General features: G+C 39.2%; 1 protein-coding gene across 9 annotated transcripts in view; it reads left to right on the forward strand.

Annotated features, from left to right (window-relative positions):
• The window catches only part of L3MBTL3 (L3MBTL histone methyl-lysine binding protein 3), a 108,446-nt gene extending 93,084 nt beyond the window's left edge, over positions 1-15,362 (forward strand). For all 9 annotated transcript variants that reach the window (XM_043888232.1, XM_043888234.1, XM_043888236.1 and 6 more), the window contains 3 exons: positions 8,361-8,530; positions 8,750-8,812; positions 13,522-15,362. In XM_043888232.1, the coding sequence (XP_043744167.1) occupies positions 8,361-8,530; positions 8,750-8,812; positions 13,522-13,665 (377 nt within the window). In that variant the 3' untranslated portion in view covers positions 13,666-15,362. The remainder of the gene's footprint in view (positions 1-8,360; positions 8,531-8,749; positions 8,813-13,521) is intronic.
• Positions 15,363-17,433: the final 2,071 nt, after the last annotated feature.

Genomic DNA, 17,433 nt, shown 5'->3' on the forward strand with positions numbered 1-17,433 from the left:
AGTTGCAGCATCTTAGGGAAGTCCCTCAAGTGCCTGACTTCTGAGGGTGGAGGGGCCTATTACCATCCAACATGGAAGCATTATAATATTTCAACAACTTACACATTTTTTGATATTCTAAACATATATCTCAAGTTGGAATATCTTACTCTTGCTCTGTCAAGTCTGCTATTTACTGCCTTTAACATGAATTTTAATAGTGGTTTTATTTTCCTTTAATTTCCTGCACTAGCTTGTTTTTTTTTTTCTTTTCATAGCCTGTTTTTGTCTTGTAGAGGTCACGTTCCCTTGTGCCTTACTAAAAATCATGAAACTCTTCTGTCGATAATTTAATGCTCCTTTCCTGATGTTTTGTGTAGCTTTTTATCAAAGGCCTCATAGTGATTTTTTTTTTAATCATTTTTGAGTGCAGAGAAGTTTCCCCAGGTTTTTTGTGAAGAAACTTATCTCTCAATGCTCCCATTGGGTATGGTAGAATTCCTCTTTCACACCTGAGTTTGGTGGTCAGGTAGATATGCTGAGCTTGGTAGGTGCTTCCTAGTGTTCGTTCACAATGCCCTTCCCCAGGTGGAAGCAGCCCTTCCCAGATCTAGCCTGGTGAGGGGTAGCATAGGATACAGGAGAGAAATCCTCTTGCAGTTTGTTCACTATTTAGCATAGAGGAGACTGAAAAGGTCCATCTAGTCACAGCTGTGGTTTCTCCAGTAGTCCTGTACGGATGTGAGAGTTGGACCGTAAAGAAGGCCGAGGGCTACAGAATTGATGCTTTCGACTTGTGGTGCTTGAGAAGACTTTTGAGAGTCCCTTAGACAGCAAAGAGATCAAACCAGTCATTCCTAAAGGAAATCAACTCTGAATATTCATTGAAAGGGCTGATGCTGAAGATGAAGCTCCAATATTTTGTCCCCCTGATGTGATGAGCCAACTCATTGGAAAAGACCCTGATGCTGGGAAAGATTGAAGGCAGAAGAAGGGGGTGACAAAGGATGAAAAGGTTGGATGCCATTACTGACTCAATAACATGAGTTTGAGCAAACTCTGAGAGATAGTGAAGGACAGGGAAGCCTGGCATGCTGCAGCCCATTGAGTCGCAAAGAGTTGGATATGATTTAGCGACTAAACAACATCAAGACTGAAAACAAGCCACCCTATATTCCTTATAGCCAGTAGGATTTAAGACTCAGTAAGCCCATGATTTAAGACTCAGTAAGTCCGACTCTTTGCAACCCCATGGACTGTAGCCTACCACGCTCCTCCGTCCATGAAATTTTCCAGGCAAGAGTACTAGAGTGGGTTGCCATTTCGTTCTCCAGGGGATCTTCCTGACCCAGGGATCGAACCTAGGTCTTCCGCATTGTAGGCAGACGCTTTACCATCTGAATCACCAGGGAAGTCCTAAGCCCATGAGAGCTATTTTATTTGGATTCTTAGAGCAAATTGATTTTTAAAAACACTTCCCCTAAGAAAAAGCTTCCTACCTTGTTTCTTCTGTTTAATTTCAGTTAATTAATTAACTGAGAAAATTAAATTTCAGTTTAATTCCATACAATATGTGTGACTATGAACCTTTTCAACTTTTTGATGATTCCCACTGTGTTACTGAATTTGACCTTTGGAGACCTTTACTAAATGCAATTCATTACATTTTTCTTCTTTCTCTATTTGCTGACTTCTATTTCCTTTACCTGAAAGATAAAATAACTCTTTTTCTCCATTGTAGGAAGGCCGATTAATAAAGAATCCTATAAATTGACCTTCAAATTTAAACTCTTGTATTCCTGGGAAAGGTGTAATTTTCTTTCCCTTCTGCAAACGTTCTTTCTCATGGATGCTGATGGGCAGAGAAGGTTGAATTTGATTTTGTAATGTGCTAGATTCTTACTTGAAAAATCAGGCTTGCTTTTTACTTCCATAGCAGTTGATTTTTATTTTGGTTGTTAACCTTGAAATGATCCTCAAATATTTTTAATGCTTGAGTGTAGGATCTTGGAGCTAAGTTTATCCACATTCCTCGATGTTGTGATCCATTTATTTTGCCCAATCACTGTTATTGTTCATCCTTCTTATATTTAGTCACCAGAGTGTAACTCCATTAAAAAAAATTGGTTGACAGATGTATCCCGTTTCTTCTGGCTTTTTTCCTTTCACATTAAGATCATTTTTTTATAGACTCATGGAATATTAACTTAGAAGGGCCATTGACTCCTTTTCATTTTTGCCTTTTTATATTCAATATACTCTCAGTTATATGCCTTTCTTTCAAAATAGGAATAATTTCTCCCTTTTGCTGAGCCTTTCCTATATGTCAGATAGTGGAATAAGCATTTTTAAAAATATCATGTAATCCTTGCAACAATTCAGTTACACTGATAGCCAAAATTTAGAGCTGATTAGTGGCAGAACAGGGATTTAAATCCAGGTTTGGGTGCATGCTAAGTCGCTTCAGTCATGTCCAACTCTTTGCGACTCCATGGACTGTAATGCACTAGGCTCCCCTGTCCATGGAATTCTCCAGGTAAGAATAATGGAGTGAGTTGCCATGCCCTCTACCAGGGCATCTTCCCAACCCAGGGATCAAACCTTTATCTCATGTCTCCTGCATTGACGGGCGAGTTCTTTACCACTAGCGCCACCTGGGAAGCCAGTTTTATCAGACTGTTAAACTCACCTCCTCGACCAAAACCCAGAAGATCCAGGGCCACTTTCTGATGCTTCCACTAGCTCACAAGGGAGGCTTTGGGCTTTGCCCTGACAGTGTGTTTTTCTTATCTTCAGGATAGCTACCTCCTAGTGCTGTTTTGAAAATAAAATGATGTATAGAACAGACTTTTGGACTCTGTGGGAGAAGGCGAGGGTGGGATGATCTGAGAGAATAGCATTGAAACATGTATATTATCAAGTGTGAAACAGATCACCAGCCCAGGTTGGATGCATGAGACAAGTGCTCAGGGCTGGTGCACTGGGAAGACCCAGAGGGATGGGATGGGGAGGGAGGCGGGAGGGGGGATCGGGATGGGGAACACATGTAAATCCATGGCTGATTCATGTCAATGTATGGCAAAAACCACTACAATATTGTAAAGTAATTAGCCTCCAACTAATAAAAATAAATTAAAAAAAGAAAAGAAAAAAAATTAAAAAAAAGAAAATGAAACAAAGCATTTGAAGATTCTAGTGTCACTTCTGTCACTGGCTTAAAGGGATGAGAATGAGTCAGGACAAGTGGCAAATCATGGTTGGCTTGCTGATTTAGCAGTATGCAGACTTGGAAATGGGAAGCAGAATGGAATCTGAGTCTGAAAGCAGTGGGGAGCGTGAAGAGTACTTTTCCTTTTCTTTGAGAGTTGGGCTGCCTGTGGTTCTGCTAGGGTTCTCCGGGCCCCTGACAGGAACAGTCCTGTAAAGGCAGGCTCTCATGTTCCGTGATAGTGATGACATCTCTTTCTACTAGGAGATTTCATGTTTGATTTAGATGGTGGTCTCTATTCTGAAGATTTATTGTCTTGATTCTACGTGAAACATTGGAGGATATATTTCTCTCAGGATCACATTTATCAGATCTGTCTTCTCACAAGAGTTAATCATCTACCTTACTTTTTCCTACCCTAAAATCAAATCAAGAATTTTAATATCTATATTTGCAGCCAGAATTTACAGACATTTGTATTTGCAAATTTCTACTTTGGATAACCACACTGTTTATCTATTAAACTTCATTTCAAGGAAGTCTACAAGGATATGCCTTCCAAATTGCATTGTAAGTGCTGAGTAAATTATTGCTCTGTGAATGATTTCCATGTAAGTAGTTGTAAATGATAGAGGCAGGCCTTTACTATCTATTCATGAAGCATCAACAAAAGAAAATAGCCCTCATTTGATTGTCTAGAGAGATGAAATAGTGGTAAAACCATGCAAAGAACCACAAAGTTATTTCTCTGACACTATTGCCATCTAATATTTTCTTGTTTCTAATATTAAGGAAGCCCAGCAATTGATGTTTTAATACTGTATTTCCAAAAATGCATTAAATTCTTTCCAAGTCATGAAAGTAAGATTTTCAGGTTTTTTGGTATGATTTTTGAGTAATAATAAATAGCTTATTGAATATCAGTCTTTGGTTTTATATAATTATTGTCAAGATATCATTTATTATAGAATAATTAGAAAATACAGGGAATCAAATAGCAGAAAATCAAAATTACCTGTGATTTTATCTTCTAACATACCATTTCCTAAATTTTGGGCAGCACTTTAGATTTTTTAATACCTGAAATATTGTACTAGCTATTTTGTAGCCTGTAGCATTTTAACTATGTAATATTACAACCATTTTCACAGACATATTTATACTAATTATAAAATAAATCAAATATTCCATCTGTGGATTGATGCAGCATTATTTAATGAACCAATCTCTGATGGATATATAAGCTAGTTATTCCCTGTCTCACTATCATAAATGCTATTGCAGTAAACCTTAGCAGTGATTAGGATTAGGGGTGTGTGAGTATGTGTGTGTGTGACATAAAATACATACAAATGGCTTACACAGCAGTTTATTTCTCTCTCACATGGAGGAAGTTCAAAGGTAGGTGCTCCGGGATTTAACGGTGCTCAGTAGGATCTAGTAATCAGGCTCCACCTATCTTGTTGCTCTGCTTTGCAGACTGTCTGTTCCCAAAGTCTTGTCTTGATCAGAGGTGTTCTGGAGGGCTGGTTACTCAATTAGTGTCCTTCCCCAGAAGGACGGTTAGGGTGAGAGAGTGGGCAGAAAAAGTTTGACCATATACCTTTAGTCAATTTTCATCTAGGGAAATGTCAAGAAATACAGAAGACTCCTTAAAAAGTACTATTTTTTCATGCAGGTAAATATTTTGAGAGGAAGGCGATGAGAAGTCTGACCCTTGTAAAATGATAGTGGCAGAAATGTTTTCCAGAATTACAGACTTTGTTCTCTGAAGCACGTTGTGCACATTCAGACCTGTTCTTTCCTACTGTTCTTACTGAGCCGCTACTTGAGCCAGAGTCTGCGCGCTGATCTGAGTGTGTATCACATGTTAGAATAGAAACCTGGAGTCATGCTTCTGTGCATTTCAAAGGGTCTGGCTCATAATAGATTTTCAGTAGAACAGGATGAGGAGCGGAAACCTTAAAACCAGTTATGTGAGATTTGCTGGATGAAATGTGGAAAGAGGGACCATGAAGGGTTTTTTATAAAATATTTGAAGAATTGAAATGTTTCATGGGGAAACAGTTTTCTATATGAGCTCACTCGGGTAGAACCAGGGCTAGTGGATGTTAGCTCCAGTAAGACAGATTTTTTTTTTTTTTTTTCCCCAAATTCAGCATAGTGACTTTTCTAGCATTCAGAGCAATTCAAATTTAGATTAGACTAGTTTAAGAGAAAAGTTATTCAAGATCAACAGTAGAACAGTAGGAAATAGGTTTTTTAAAAAACTGTACCACTAGGCTTCCCTGGTGGGTCAGTGGTAAAGAATCCGCCTGCCAATTCAGGAGACATGGGTTTGATCCCTGATCCAGGAAGATCCCCCACGCTGTGGAGCAGCTAAGCCTGTGTGGCACAACTACTGAGCCTATGCTTTGGAGCTCCTGAGCCACAACTACTGAACTCACGTGCTGTAGAGCCCAGGATCTGAAACAAGAGAAGCCACTGCAGTGAAGCCCGCACACTGCACCTACAGAGTTGCCCTGCTCCCCGCAACTAGAAAAAGCCTCTGCAGCAAAGAAAACCCAGTGCAGCCAGAAAAAAATAAATAAAAATAAAACTTCTAGGCAGGTTCAGTGGCTCAGATGGTAGAGAATCTGCCTGCAATGCAGGAGACCCTGGTTCGATGCCCGGGTTGGGAAGATCCCCTGGAGAAGGGAATGGCAGCCCACTCCAGTATTCTTGCCTGGAGAAACCCATGAGCGCACTGCAGTTGGAGAGCAGCCCTGTATACCGCGGCAAAGAAAACCCTGCACAGACCAAAAAGATAGACAAATAAAAATAAAAATTTAAATTGTACCACTTACAATAGCAACAGAAATCCTCAGATACATGAGAATAAATTTGACAAAAGAGATGCAAGACCTCTACATGAGAATGATAGAATACTGAAGAAGGATATTAAAGAAGATCTGGAGAAATGAAGAGATACTTTGTTCTTGGGTTGGAAGATTTGATATTGTGAAGATGTTGTCTCTCACCAAATTAATGTATATTCAGTGATAATTCTAGTCTAAATCCTAGCATTTTTTTTACAAGTCCATCCTAAAATTGGCAATGCAAAGGGGTAAGGATAGTCAAGGCAATCTTGAAGATCTAGATCACAGACATCAGTACCCTTATAAAGTGGGGGTTATTAAAATCTGTGGATTAGTATAAAGAGACCAGTGGAACAGAATCAGAAACCTTTAGTAGCACATTTATATTTATTTTTAAATTGAAACTGTGGTACAATGCAACAGAGAAGGGATTTCTTTTCATTCCGTCATGGTTGGGCAAGTAGAAATCCATGTAGAAGAAAGCCATGAATGTTGATCTTTACCATACACAGTAATGCCATTTGCAGCAGCATAGATGGGCCCAGAGATGCTGTGTGAAGGAAATCAGACAGGGAAAGAAAAATACCATACGACATTCCTTATATGCGTGATCTAAAAAGAAATGATACAAATGAATTTACTTAAAAAATGAAAATAGACTCACAGACTTAGAGAACAGCCTTATGTTAATCAGCGGGGAAGGAGGAAAGGAAAGGATAGTTAGGGAGTCTGAGATCAACATGTTCACACTGCCTTATTTAAAATGAATAACCAGTGAACCTGCTGGTTATAACCAGTATAACTTGGGGAACTCCACTCAGTGTCATGGGGCAGCTTGGATGGGAGGGAAATTGGGGGGAGAATGGATACATGGATAGGTAAAAAAAATTTTAATATATAAACTCATTTTATAATAACTAAAAAAAAGATTGTCAACTTTGTTATCAGACAATTATAGTTGTAACCACAGTGTACCGCAAGACACTCACTAAAATGAATACACATGTCGATGAGAGTATGGAACATGTGGAACACTTTTACACTATTAGTAGGTGTGTACTGTACAGCTGTTTTGGAAAACGCAGAATTTGCTGAGGCTTAAAGTACACGAATGCTATATCCACAAAGCCCCATTCTTCAGTATGTGTGCAACAGAAAGGTATGCATATATTCAAAAAAAGGTGCACACAAGAGTGCTCACAGCAGCACTGTCGGTCACAGCCAAAACTTAGAGACAACTCAAATGTTCATCAGCTCCACATTAATTGTGAAATAGTCATAACAGTGCAAAGCCACACGGCAAAGAGCAGGTCAGCTACAACTACACACAGCAACGTGGATGCATTGCACAAACTGTTGAGAGAAAAAAGCCAGATACCGAATGGAACTTTCATCAAACTGCAGTTCAGAACCAGGGCAAAAAGCAGTGGTGTCAGAAGTTGGGGAAGTGGTTTCTTTGTGGCATGGGGTATGGTTGCAGGGGATTCTCGCTGTGCTTCCCGCTTCTGTTCCTAGCTGAGCTGGTGGGTAGAGGGGAGAATTAAGTGTGAGGGAAGGTGCCTTTCTTCTGAAGGGCTTTGAGTTAAGTAGTTTCCAGGAAAGATTTCTTTTGTAAAGGATCTTAAGAGATAATGATTAATAGACTCTGTCAAGAGTCCCAAGGACAAATAATCATTTATTAAAAAGGCTGTTTTAGAAGAATAGGAGAAAACTAGGTTTGGATAAAGGCATTGGATTTCTGCTCTTTTATTTTTATTGCAATAATTTCATATCCATTTTCAAAAAAGATAAGGTGGCTGTTTAAAAAGTCAGTGTAATGAGTAAATAGAAATTGGAAGAACAAAGCAGAAATGAGGTAAAAGGAGAGAATGGGTATGGTATCTACAGGGTAATCTCAGAAAATGAACTTGAGCATACAGCTTTCCTCTTACTTCCAGGACATCCAGAGGCAAAAGAGAATCAACTATAATTTCCTAGGTTGAGAGTTATTTTCTTTGTCACTAAAGCTCAGGTGCACATTTCGTCCCTGAAGTATTAAAAAGGCAACGCTGAATGACGTAATGGTGCATGTCTTCAGTAATAACGATATGACAGATGTGTTAATTATTGAGTTTTAGGTTGTTTCTTATGATGACCTTCTGTGAAAATGAAGAGAGGGTAATTACTCAGGGAATGTAATGTTGAACCAATGCTTTTGCCTAGTACTCCTGCCACTTGTGGTTTGGGGGTGACATATAGCATTTGGGGATTTTTTTCCTTTTTTTTCTTTTTGGCTACTTTTCAGAGAGTGAGTTCACACTGTTTCTGTCACCCAGGTGCCCGGGAAGAAAGCAGCATGCAGCAGGCGCAGCGCCGGTCGGCCGTCTTTCTGTCCTTTAAGTCCCCGATCCCATGCCTGCCCCTGCGCTGGGAGCAGCAGAGCAAACTTCTCCCCACGGTGGCCGGCATTCCCGCCAGTAAAGTTTCTAAGTGGAGTACGGATGAGGTAGGTTTTACTTTCTTTGTCTGCCCAGGCACCTGACGTAGGAGTACCGGCTTAAGGAGTGGGCAACATGAATGCGTTCGGGGCTTAGTCTTTTTTTCTAAAAGAGAAGAAATTATTCTGAGAGAAACAATGAAAACACAGGTTGGATATTTGGAACCTGTACCAGTGAGACTCTGGCTTCTGTTTCAGAACTGGAATTTTGATCTTATTTTTTAACAGGTGTCAGAATTCATACAGAGCTTACCTGGATGTGAAGAACATGGAAAGGTATTTAAAGATGAAGTAAGTGTTGAGCTGAATTGCAGTATGTTTCTTAGTGGGGGACACAGCACTGAGACACAGTGAATAGTGAAATATTCTAAATTGGCAGAGGAGGGAAGAGATGGGTTATGTTGAAATTGACAAAGTGATTCTGAGTTGTCTAACAAGCAGCGTTAATCACTTGTATAAAAACATGTAAGATGAGGAATAAAGGAAATGTTTGTACCATTTTATGATGCCCCACAGCAGTAGCACTAAACTCATTTAAAAAAACAAACACAAAACTTACTCGTATACATTTATATAGTATACAGCACAGAGAGAAACCAAAGCAAGAAATAAGCAACATTTCATTTTTCATAAAGTAAAATTAGCTCCCACTGTTTAATTTTCAAGTGTCATTTTAACCCCAAGATTAACTCCATTTGATGCTTATAATTAATATTACCATTATTGCTAAAACAGCCCCTTAGATCTTATACATTTCTCAGTGTTGTTTATCCTAACTGACATGCATTGCATTTATTACCATCTGCCATTGGAAGATTATTTTATTGGTTGTTTTCATCTGCCCGTCCAAAACGTCAATGTAAGGTATGGTTAATAATGATACCACCTCTAGTGAGCATTAGGACAAAAAGGAATTCGACCTCTAACTACACTAGAAGCCGGAGACTCTTTTCATTAGAGATCTTTAAAAATAAGCCACTTGCCTGTCAGCTCCTCCAAGCAGAACAGTCCATTAGCGCGTGATCTTGGCTCCCAGAAGGTACAGTGAGGACTAAGTCATCTCAAAAGTCTTTGTCCCACATCTGCTGTCTGCAGTAATAAGTTATCTTGTTTGTACCTGTGTTTAGCCTCCACTGTTCAAAATGGCACATTTTCTGTTAAGAACATTGCAACAGAGTAAGCGTGTCGGGACTGCCAAGAACCCGGCCACCAGTTGCCAGTGTCAGTATGCTGTTAGCTATCGTTTATGCTCTATGTGGATGCCTGTGAAAATGCAGAAGGATCTGATTTTCATTAGCCTTTTTCTGACTTACGTTATTTCAGAAATGTTCTTTCTAGTGGATCTTTAATTTGCAGTTACTCAGATTTTGAGCTCCTTAAGGCCCAAGTCCTAAGTATCTTTGTCTTACTCTCAGTCGATTTTCCATCCCTAAGCAGACTTATATTCCTGCAGGGAGCCATTGTTCTTTCTTTGAAAGACCCTTTGAAAATGATGCAACAGTTTTAAAAATAAATTTCTAGTATATAAATTTTATAAACACTACTTTTGGTTCTGTTGATATCTAGACAGTTCGTATAGGTTGCTCTGTTATTTAGTTAAAGTAAGATTCAAATTCACATGATAAGTTATTTCTTTGAATAACTCCTTTCTTCATATTATCTTTGGAGACACTCCTTAAGCACCAATCAGATAGCCTCAGAGGCAGAGTCTTCTTTTGAAGAATGAGGCAGTGAATGTTCTCTGTCCACGTGTCATTCATACATTCATTCCACTCTTCATTCATCCTGTGAACTCTTGTTAAATGACTCCCATGTGTATGTTACTACATGTGATGCTCTGGTGAGAGGGGTTAATTCAGAAGTAATAGGACATGATCCTTGCTCTCAAATGTCTCACCAGGTCAGCAGGTTCGAGTCCTAGATGAAAACCAGAAAGCAAATCTAAAGTCTTATAATTCATCTCTGAAAGGCAATTAAATGCAGGTGTGGGCTTTTATCTGAAACCATCCTTAACTTCTGTTTCTCTTATACACTCCACATTTAATCAGTCAAAAAACCCTATTGGGTATATTTTAAAAGCATGAGGATTCCAGCTCTTTCTCCACCATGATCTCTGTGGTCAGAGTCACTGTCATCTGCCAGTTGGATTAAAGCAGTAACTTCTAGCCAGCCACCTTGCTTTTACTTCTGCCCTTCTATAATTTATTTCCAGCATAGCTGGGATGATTCTGCTAGAGCGTTAAGTCAGATCATGTCTCTCCTCAGTTCAGACCCTTCTGGTAGTTAAATCAGGGTAAAAGCCAAGCTCCTCACCCGGGCTACAGTCTAACACTCTATTGCCTCTCTCACCATCTGACCTCTTTGTCCTCTGCCCACTGCTGACACTGTTCCTCACACAGACCTCCTTGCCGTTCCTTGCATTCTCCAGACACACTCCTGCTTTCCTGTCTGTCTGGCATGCTCTTCCTCTAGGTGTTCACATGGCTCACTCCACTTCTCAGCGTCCCATCCTAACTGTCCTCCTTCAGACTGCCACCTCCCACCCCTGATCCCACTGCCCACTTACATCTTCAGCCAGCAGTTTTCTCATAGCACCAATCACCTTTTAGAATTAGTAATTCTTTTTGTTGCTGTTGTTGTTTTATTTTTTTTTCATTTATTTTTATTAGTTGGAGGCTAATTTACAATATTGTAGTGGTTTTTGCCATACATTGACATGAATCAGCCATGGATTTACATGTATTCCCCATCCCAATCCCATCTCTCACCTCTGTCTCCACCCGATCCCTCTGGGTCTTCCCAGTGCACCAGCCTTGAGCACTTGTCTCATGCATCCAGCCTGGGCTGGTGATCTGTTTCACTCTTGATAATATACATGATTCGATGCTGTTCTCTCTAAACATCCCACCCTCGCCTTCTCCCACAGAGTCCAAAAGTCTGTTCTGTACATCTGTGTCTCTTTTTCTATTTTGCATATAGGGTTATCGTTACCGTCTTTCTAAATTCCATATATATGCATTAGTATACTGTATTGGTCTTTATCTTTCTGGCTTACTTCACTCTGTATAGTGGGCTCCAGTTTCATCCATCTCATTAGAACTGATTCAAATGAATTCTTTTTAATGGCTGAGTAATATTCCATGGTGTATATGTACCACAGCTTCCTTATCCATTCATCTGCTGATGGACATCTAGGATGCTTCCATGTCCTGGCTATTATAAACAGTGCTGCGATGAACATTGGAACATTGGGGTGCACATGCCTCTTTCAGATCTGGTTTCCTTGGTGTGTATGCCCAGAAGTGGGATTGCTGGGTCATATGGCAGTTCTATTTCCAGTTTTTTAAGAAATCTCCCACACTGTTCTCCATAGCGGCTATACTAGTTTGCATTCCCACCAACAGTGTAAGAGGGTTCCCTTTTCTCCACACCCTCTCCAGCATTTTCCCCTAAAATCAGGAACAAGACAAGGGTGCCCACTCTTACCACTACTATTCAACATAGTTTTGGAAGTTTTGGCCACAGCAATCAGAGCAGAAAAAGAAGTAAAAGGAATCCAGGTAGGAAAAGAAGTGAAACTCTCTCTGTTTGCAGATGATATGATCCTCTACATAGAAAACCCTAAAGACTCTACCAGAAAATTACTAGAGCTAGTCAACGAATATAGTAAAGTTGCAGGATGTAAAATTAACACACAGAAATCCCTTGCATTCCTATACACTAACAATGAGAAAACAAAAAGAAAAATTAAGGAAACAATACCATTCACCATTGCAACAAAAAGAATAAAATACTTGGGAGTATATCTACCTAAAGAAACAAAAGACCTATATATAGAAAACTATAAAACACTGATGAAAAAAATCAAAGAGGACACAAACAGATGGAGAAATATACCGCGTTCATGGATTGGAAGAATCAATATTGTGAAAATGACTATACTACCCAAAGCAATCTATAGATTCAATGCAATCCCTATCAAGCTACTAACGGTATTTTTCACAGAACTAGAATTAGTTAATTCTAATTTGCTTATTATGGTCTTTCTTATAGTCTGCCTCCTACTCCTCAAATGTAAACTGTACAAGGAGTTTTTGTTTGCTTAGTTTTGTTTTTATCTGCTTTAGTCTCTGCTATATGCCCAGGCCCAAGAATAATACTTAGAATATGTGCTCAGTCATGTCCGACTATTTGTGACCACAGGGACTGTAGCCTGCCAGGCTCCTCTGTCCGTGGGGATTCTCCAGGCAAGAATACTGGAGTGGTTTGCCATTTCCTCCTCCAGGATCTTCCCAGCCCAGGGGTCAAACCCAGGTCTCTTGCGGCTGCTGAATTGGCAGGCAGGTTCTTTACCACTAGCACCACCTGGGAAGCCCATTTAAAATATAATGGGTACTTAATAAGTTTTTGTTGAATGAATATATTCATCCCTTTACGCCCTGAGAAAGACATTCAGAGAGCAGGTCGCTGTAATTTGTGGAGTTAAAACATTGGAAGAGAACCGTGAGTGCACTGTGAAAGAGTGATGAGACGGGAGGCGAGAGCCCCAAGTCCCAAGTCCTCCTTCAGAGTTTCCGGCCTTTAGTAAGGTACTTAACCTCTGGAGTTAGACCAGTTTATGTGTATTATGAAAGCATAAACAAAAAATAAACCCAGCCATAAATCACAGTAATTACTGTTTTTAGAAAGTCATTTCTTAATTTACTTCTTTCCAACTGAGTAGAAAAGATGGCTGCACATCAAAGCAGCTTGTGAGAAACCCACTTCCCTGTGAGTTGACTTTTAGATGAATAAATTTGACTCTGCTCATAGTCCCCATTTGGGGGTGTTATTGCATATAAGAAAGATCTGCTTATCAGGAAACGTTTGTACACCCGAATCCCTGTCTGTGGTGTTCTAGTGTTGCATGTAGAAAACAGCTGATAATTTAACCTTGAATATGTCCCACTACCCTGTGTCCAATCAACTCATAATCTTTTGTCTTTTTTCCTTCCTTTTAGCAAATTGATGGAGAGGCATTTCTGCTTATGACCCAAACAGACATTGTGAAAATTATGAGCATTAAGTTGGGCCCAGCACTCAAAATTTTCAATTCTATCTTGATGTTCAAAGCCGCAGAGAAGAACTCTCACAATGAACTTTGAAGGTGGTGAATTTTGAATACCATCAGCTTTCTGCTTTAAAGCTCATATTTTACTCAAAGCACAAAGACAGTTGTAACTTCTAAGTGAGAAGTCTCCAAAAATCTAAAGAGCAATGCTATCAGATTATTTATATTCCTCAAGAGACAATATATATGAATTCTTACAAAAGTGCTTGAGCTTTTAACCAGGTACTGTCTAACAACAGTCATCTTTCGGTTCTGTTCACTGAGCTAAATTTATCTTTGTAAATCTTTTTGAGGCTGGGGGTGGGTGGGGGGTGGGGGACTTCATTAATTATTTATGGAAAAAGTGGGGGGGCAGAGTAAGAACTTTTGGCATTTTGTAAACATTGTTGAATTCTCTTTCATGTACACTGTTTCTTTTTCAATACTTTCAGGAACCTTTTTTATATAATCAAACTTCAACTTAAACCAAATTAGTCAAAACCTGGCTAAGTTTAGCCAGTGGGACTGTTATCTGTATTGCTAATTCTGTGCCATATTTTGAATTGCAACATTATGCTAAGTATAACTTTGCAAGTCATGATATTGCCTAACTGCTTGTCCTGATTCATTGAGGCTGAATAGTTGTAAAAGTTACCTTCCTTTAAATCAGTGTTTTTACTTTTGCACGCAATTATGAAATGTTAAACAAATTACTTTCACCAGCATCTTGACTATAATTACCAAAAACATGTATATAAATAATGGAATTAAAAAATAAAATATATAAACATAAATAAGGTGATGTATTTGAATGGCATCAGACTCATACATTGTGGTGCCCTGTGTGTTTACAGGACTCCAGTGATATCAAAGGAATATACAGTTATATTTAAAGGGGGTGCTGTTTGTATGATCTTGAGCTGTTTATGAGATGATATTGAGCTTTTCTCTAATTGTCATTGAAATAACTGTGGTGCTTTGCAGAGGTGAAGGGATTGTTCTGTTGATGTAAACACTAATCCCGAAAGAGCTCTGTCTTAGACCTTGCAGTGTCCTCCAAACCCAAAGGTTTTCTTCAGTGTTGGCTAAAGAGAGAGTGTATAGATTTTACTGAAGAGGCAAAATTTGAGGGAGCAACCCCAGTTGAGGCAAACATTCTAAATGCTCACAGATCAGGGAAGTGACTTTCTAAAGCTCCATTTTGGAGAGACCCTTTTCTCCATAGAAGTGTTTGCCTCAGTATAGAAGCGTACAGATGCACTTTAATTGAAAGCCCTTGATTCCCTATAAACTGAGAGCTGGTAGTGTTTCTTTTGCAAGAATGCATTTCCAACGCAAAAGGTAAATTATTTTATCAGGCTATGTATGTAACTTCTATTTCCAGGATTGGATATTTATCCAAGGACTATTTTAAAAGTAGAAAGTAAGTCTGTAGCATGTTGTCTGAATTCTGGGGAAAGTTTCACCTTTCTCTGTAGTTGCTCATTTTTTCTCATGTAGGGTTCCCTTGATAATCTGCCCTGCCCCACACCCTGTTGGAAGTCTATAGTGGTCCTTTGCTTTTGTCGTAATTCAAGGTAAAACAGGGCCCATGACATCTGCCATGGCCCCTTCATTTCTTTGCATGAGTCTGCTTAAAAAAAAGTTTTTCGTTGTTAGTTTTTATTTTCTTTCTGTTTTGTTCAGAGTTTGTACATTCAAGTTGCACTTGTTATACCTGACATGAATAAAATAAACTCTTAATTGCAGATACCTTTTTTACATATGTATGATTCTTAAAAATAGAAGGGGTGAATGAGAGGAGGAGTAATATCAAACATACAGCATTAGATAGCTGTGTAATGGAGCTGTAGGGTTCAGAGCTGTTGGTCACGCTATGTCCCAGATGATGTGAAGAGTGACAAAAAGGAAGAAAAAAATTAAAAAATGTTATTTTTAGGTCAAGTAGAGTTCACATACATTGAAGACTTCTTTTTTAAAAAAAAGAGCCTTTAAATCTTACTGAAAACATCCATTCATTCTGAGAAGCATGTTGTTTGTGTTCGAGGCAAGATATTAAGCACCCCTGTTAGGATGGAACAGTCTACCAAAAGAAGTGGAAGCTTTCACCATTCCATCCCTAGGATATGCTCCAAGAATGGACTGAGTTTTAACAGAGGAAGTAGGGAGCCCATGGTGACAAGGAGGTCCCTGAAATGAGAGAAGCAGGTTTGAGGTAAGACAAAAGTGAGAGATGAGAAATGTGGAACTTGACAGGACCCTCCCATCAAAAGGCATTTAAAAAAACTTACAAATACTCTATGAGCCAAAGGAATCCTGCCTGGAGGTTAACATATTATCCCAGGCTGCCATTTTGCAACTTTTGGGTTCAGTGGATTCAACCTCCAACAAAAGTAGGGTTAGGTTGGCCAAGCAATATTGAATATTTGCCAAGTGGCATGGCCATGCTGGACATTGGAAATAGATACACCACTGAAAGAATGAATTTTATGGGACTCTGCCCTCATGGTCAGCTTATGTCTGTCATGTTCAAAGCCAAACTTTACTGCAGTTTACCTGCAGCTAGTTCCACCTCTCTCTCTCCACCTCCAGCCCAAAGGAGCAAAGAAAGGCTTTCATTCAAGGCTAACTCTTAAAAAAAAAAAAAGGTAATACACAGAATTGAAAGAGACACATGTACCCCAATGTTCATCACAGCACTGTTTACAATAGCTCAGACTAGCTATTGTAAATAGCTAGATGTCCATCAGCAGATGAATGGATAAGGAAGCTGTGGTACATATACACAATGGAATATTACTCAGCCATTAAAATGAATACATTTGAATCAGTTCTAACGAGGTAGATGAAACTGGAGCCTATTATACAGAGTGAAATAAGTCAGAAAGATAAACACCAATACAGTATATTAAAACATATATATGGAATTTAGAAAGATGGTAATGATGACCCTATATGCGAGATAGCAAAAGAGACACAGATGTAAAGAACAGACTTTTGGACTCTGTGGGAGAAGGCGAGGGTGGGAATGATTTAAGAGAATAGCATTGAAACATGTATATTACCATATGTGAAATAGATCGCCAGTCCAGGTTCGATGCATGAGACAGGTGCTCAGGGCTGGTGCACTGGGATGACCCAGAGGGATGGGATGGGGAGGGAGGTGGGAGGGGGGTTCAGGATGGGGAACACATGTACACCCATGGCTGATTCATGTCAATGTATGGCAAAAACCACTACAATATTGTAATTAGCCTCCAATTAAATAAATTAATTTTTTTAAAAAAAGGTAATACAAATGAAACATATTTACAAAACAAAGACTCATAGAGTTAGAAAGCAAATTTATGGTTACCAAAGGAGAAAGGGGAGGGGAGAGATAAATTGGGAGTTCGGGACTGACGTGTACACAGTGCTATATTTAAAATAGTTAACCAACAAGGTCCTCCTGTATAGGGCAGGGAACTCTGCTCAATATTCTATAACCTAAGTGGGAAAATAATCTGAAAACAAATAGATGCATGTGTATGTGTAACTGAATCACTTGGCCGTACACCTGAAACTAACATTAATCAACTATACTCCAATCCAAAGTAAAAGAATAAAAATTTAAAAGGCCAGCCATAGAGATTGTGAACCTCCAAGGGAAAGCACTCTTTTAGAACTTGGTAAGTTCATTCTGGAGAACAGGAATAAGATTGTGAAACTTAAAAAATTGGAGTGGGGAGGGAATAATCGGGAGAAATAAAAGAAACTTTATAAGGAACTAAAGGCACATTGCAGTGAAAGGGAAGAAATGGAAACTGCAGAACAGGGACTAGTT

This window comes from Cervus elaphus, chromosome 26, assembly GCF_910594005.1.
Source record: "Cervus elaphus chromosome 26, mCerEla1.1, whole genome shotgun sequence".
Taxonomy (NCBI): Eukaryota; Metazoa; Chordata; class Mammalia; order Artiodactyla; family Cervidae; genus Cervus; species Cervus elaphus.